The 4,441-nt window shown below is 34.1% G+C and overlaps 1 protein-coding gene across 2 annotated transcripts in view; it reads right to left on the bottom strand.

The window, feature by feature from the left end:
* Positions 1–4,441, bottom strand: part of LOC106867657 (mismatch repair endonuclease PMS2) — a 42,752-nt gene that overhangs the window by 7,642 nt on the left and 30,669 nt on the right. For both annotated transcript variants that reach the window (XM_014912589.2, XM_014912588.2), the window contains exons 15-16: positions 3,693–3,810; positions 553–1,019 (exon numbers count right to left, since the gene is read on the bottom strand). In XM_014912589.2, the coding sequence (XP_014768075.1) occupies positions 553–1,019; positions 3,693–3,810 (585 nt within the window). The remainder of the gene's footprint in view (positions 1–552; positions 1,020–3,692; positions 3,811–4,441) is intronic.

Consider the following 4,441-nt stretch of genomic DNA (forward strand, 5'->3'; position numbering starts at 1 on the left):
ACGATTCTGAAACAATTAACCCTAACCCTAACCCTAGGGTTAGGGTTAGGGTTAAAGCAAATTTAAAATGAAAAAAGCAAATAAAACGAATCGATGGAGATTAAATATGCTTTACATCGCTTAATCAGCCAAAGGAGTAAATGTAAACAACTGAATACTTGTCAGTGATTGGTTGAAATTATCGAAATAAGACAATTTTTTACATGAAATAAATTCGAATACAAAAATATTTTTCTGTTCTATAACACAAAATAGATAAGTATACGAAGTTTGAAAGTCTTTCCGTACCAAAAACACTACGTAAAACATTAATGAAAAATGTGGCCCCCGTTTTAAAATAGATCCCAATCATCTACTATTTTCAATGTGATCACAGAACACATTAAAACACAATGTATTTAGAGTGTTTGATTCGTTGGTTCTCTCAAGTTTTTGGTTGACCTTCCTCTGTGCCACAGCCCTACCCATATGGAGCCAACAATAATATTATAATAGTTGTATAGACTTCACTATTATGGTTTCTCAAATAAAGGTATATAAATGATAACTTACATATTTTGTAATCACTTCACTCTTTGTCACCATTTCTCTTTCTGTCTCCTGTTCTTGTAACTCAGAAGCTTGTGATTGTGATTCTTCACTTTTAACACTGGCTGTATGTCCTTCAGGTGAAGAACTATGGTAATAAACTGATAGAGAGGAATGGGATTCTGTTTGGCTTTGTGAAGATTCAGGTTGACTGAGAGACAATCCTGAATCTGAAACAGGCTCAGTTTCATTAGATGAATGGAATGAGGCTGTGTCTTCATTTTGTACCTGTTTACAATGTTCGCCTTGAGAAATGTCTTTGAAAGTAAAAGAAGAATCCAGAAATGGTTCACTATACGTAAGTTTCTTTGGAGAACTTCCGTCAGATTCCACATTTTCATTGTCATCTTGTGGTTTTCTTTTCAGCCATCTTGAAAGACTGTTTAACGATTGAGCTTTCTTTAAAGTTGGTGTAGAGCTTGATAATTTTTCTGGAAATAAACCAAAAAGCAATGTTATTTTCCTAGTTAGAGACACTGAAACTTGTAAGCCTCGTCCAAAAACAAACACTTTTTTCTTTTATTCATTTTAGAAATGAAGAGCTATTGAGTGTAATAAAAAGTAAAGACAAGGATTTATGCATTCTAAGAGACCTTCAAGAAAACAAAGTTCTCAAAAGATAAATTTCTCAAAGTTGAAATAAGTATCATGTGGGAAATTACAGTAGTAACAATACCAATAATAATCAGAGCACTAAAAATGATAAAAAGAACCTAAAAACAGCAGAACTTGCAACTTTATACTCAATACAAAGTATAGCTTTGGTAACCATAAATATTCTACAGCATCTTCTCAGTAGGATAATTAACACAATACATTCTTTACTCTTTTACTTGTTTCAGTCATTTGATCGCAACCATGCTGGAGCACCGACTTTAGTCAAGCTAACTGACCCCAGGACTTATTCTTTTGTAAACCTAGTACTTATTCTATCGGTCTCTTTTGCCAAACCGCTAAGTTACGGGGACGTAAACACACCACCATTGGTTGTCAAGCAATGTTGGGGGGACAAACACAGACAGACAAACACACACACACATACATATAGACGACGAGCTTCTTTCAGTTTCCGTCTACCAAATCCACTCACAAGGCTTTGGTCGGCCCAAGGCTATAGTAGAAGACACTTGCCCAAGGTGCCATGCAGTGGGAATGAACCTGGAACCATGTGGCTGGTAAGCAAGCTACTTACCACACAGCCACTCCTGCGCCTTTGCATATAAATATATAACAAAAACAGCATACTATATATACCCTCTTAACCCTGTCGACCTAAATACACTAAATTAGCAGGAACCTGACAAGAAAACAATACTGTTCACATTGAATGCTTAAATGCTTGAAACGAGTTACTGTAATTAAGATTATAATTTTCTAGACATTTATACTATTGTATTTAAACCCCACTTTGATCAGTTCACTTTCCAATTATCTGGATCTAAACACTTGATGACGGAAAAAAATAAAATAATAGAAACTTGCTGCAAGGCAAGCACACAACAGGGGAGATCTTCAGAGGAAGGACTCCCATCCAACAAATGTTTCAGCCCTTTTACCTAACACTCTATGGGAGCCTGGCCCACCTAGGTCATGACTCCTAGGTGTCCTAAGAGCAGATATCAAAATATAGCATAGATATAATATGTAATAAAAATTTACTATAAAGATGAGGTGAATAGCAAAGAAAAATTATAATCTGAGTAAAGAATAAAAAGTTTAGAATGGTACAACAATGCACTATAAAACAAAAAATGGACTATATACCTGTTGTAATTTGGTTATCTATAGTCCGATGATATTTCGGAATTACAATTCCTTTTTCAGATCTTCTTAGATGGAGTCCCCATCTAAGGAGACCTGAAGAAGGAATTGTAATTCCGAAATATCATCGGACTATAGATAACCAAATTACAACAGGTATATAGTCCATTTTTTGTTTTATAGTGCATTGTACCATTCTAAACTTTTTATTCTTTACAAACAATACACAATGCTTCAAGTGAACCACAATACTTTCATAATCTGAGTATTATTGATACTTGACGAACACAAGAAGGTGTATTGTTTGTTACAGTGAAAAACACTCGCAGGAAACCATAGAAAAGAATTAGTATTAACATCAACAGAACAATATAGATAAGACAATAACATTTATTTTATAAATAATAATGAATTAGATTTGGATTAAGTTTTAAATGTTTAAAAAATAGCTTTAATAAATAGCTTTAGATGATGGTGACGATGATAATAATGATGAACTCTCAAGTAGAAGACAACATATGAGTGTTCAGTCTTTGCCAAACGACCTGCTCAAATGATTTTGTTTATGGTGATCAAATGTATATGCTGTACATTAGCTCACTCCCTCCATCAAATCAATGTTGCTTGAACAGGTGCACGGTGTACCACATGTGATGGTGTTGAATTGACGAGGTGAAGCATTTTGCTGAAGAACACAACGTGCCACCCAGTCTAGGAATTGAAACCATGACCTCAAGATCATGGCGTAACACCCTAATTATGATAATAATAATAATAAGACCAAAACAAAGTCTGTTTATTGAGCAACATGAGCATTCTTTGTGATCATAATATCTAGGCAAAACAATTTGACAAGCTCAGAAAATATAATGATTTGCTCATTGAAATTGAAAAAATGTGACATCTCAAGACAGTTACAATACCAGTGATTATAAGAGTACTTAGAAAGATCAAAAAAGGAACTGAAAATTATTTGAGAATGATCCTTGGCTTACCATCTATGCAAGAAGTGCAAAAGATTGTTTTAACTTGTACGTCACATGTATTAAGAAGAACATTGTCACTGTGAATTTTCTTTCCATTTTTTCTTTGTTTTCTTTTTTGTCAATTTTTTTCTTTTTCCTCCCTTTTCTGTCTTTCTTTTTTCCCCTTTTTTTTCTATCACATAACTTGACTTTATAAATGAAGAATCTGGGATGTTTATTTTAATGGCCTACTAATGTGTACAGTGATTTTCTTTGCCCTAAGTGTCAGGATGACACTCGGCAAGAAATGGAAACAAGATTGAAAAAAGAAAAATAACAACAACAATAATAAAAATAATAATAATGTAGCATACATACGTTTTTCATTGTAAAATTTCATAAGGCTTGATGGTGTATTTTCATGAGAATGATGGTTTAAACCAGATGAAGGGGAAGACATTGACCTGGTTAAGTTGCTAAGTAATTTACTCGGTGTCTATATTCCAGAGATAAAATAAATAAATAAATAAATAAATAAATAACATGATGGTTTTGGCATCACTTTTAGACAAAGCTCTTTACAAGAAAATAAATGGTTTGAGTGGATTAGAATCAATAACAAAAGTGATGATATATAAACATTTCCACCAAATAAGTGGTCGACATAACTGAGAAAAAAACCTCTGCTAGCAAAATTGTTAACACATCAGGCAAAATACTTAGCAGCATTTCATCCATCTATGTTCTGAGTTCAAATTCCACTGAGGTCAACTTTTTTTGCATTCTTTTGAGGCCAACAAAATAAGTACCAGTACAACACTGGGGTCGATGTAATCGAATTACCCTCTCTTCTGAAATTGCTGGCCTTGTGCCAAAATTTGAAATTATTTTATCCACCTATCTGCTTGTTATTTTATATCTATTTTTATGTAAGAGGCGTAGGAGTGGCTGTGTGGTAAGTAGCTTGCTTACAAACCACATGGTTCCGGGTTCAGTCCCACTGCGTGGCACCTTGGGCAAGTGTCTTCTTTTATAGCCTTGGGCTAACCAAAGCCTTGAGTGGATTTGGTAGACGGAAACTGAAAGAAGCCTGTCGTATATGTGTGTGTGTGTGTATATATGTGTAT

This window comes from Octopus bimaculoides, chromosome 1 (genome assembly GCF_001194135.2).
Source record: "Octopus bimaculoides isolate UCB-OBI-ISO-001 chromosome 1, ASM119413v2, whole genome shotgun sequence".
Lineage (NCBI taxonomy): Eukaryota > Metazoa > Mollusca > Cephalopoda > Octopoda > Octopodidae > Octopus > Octopus bimaculoides.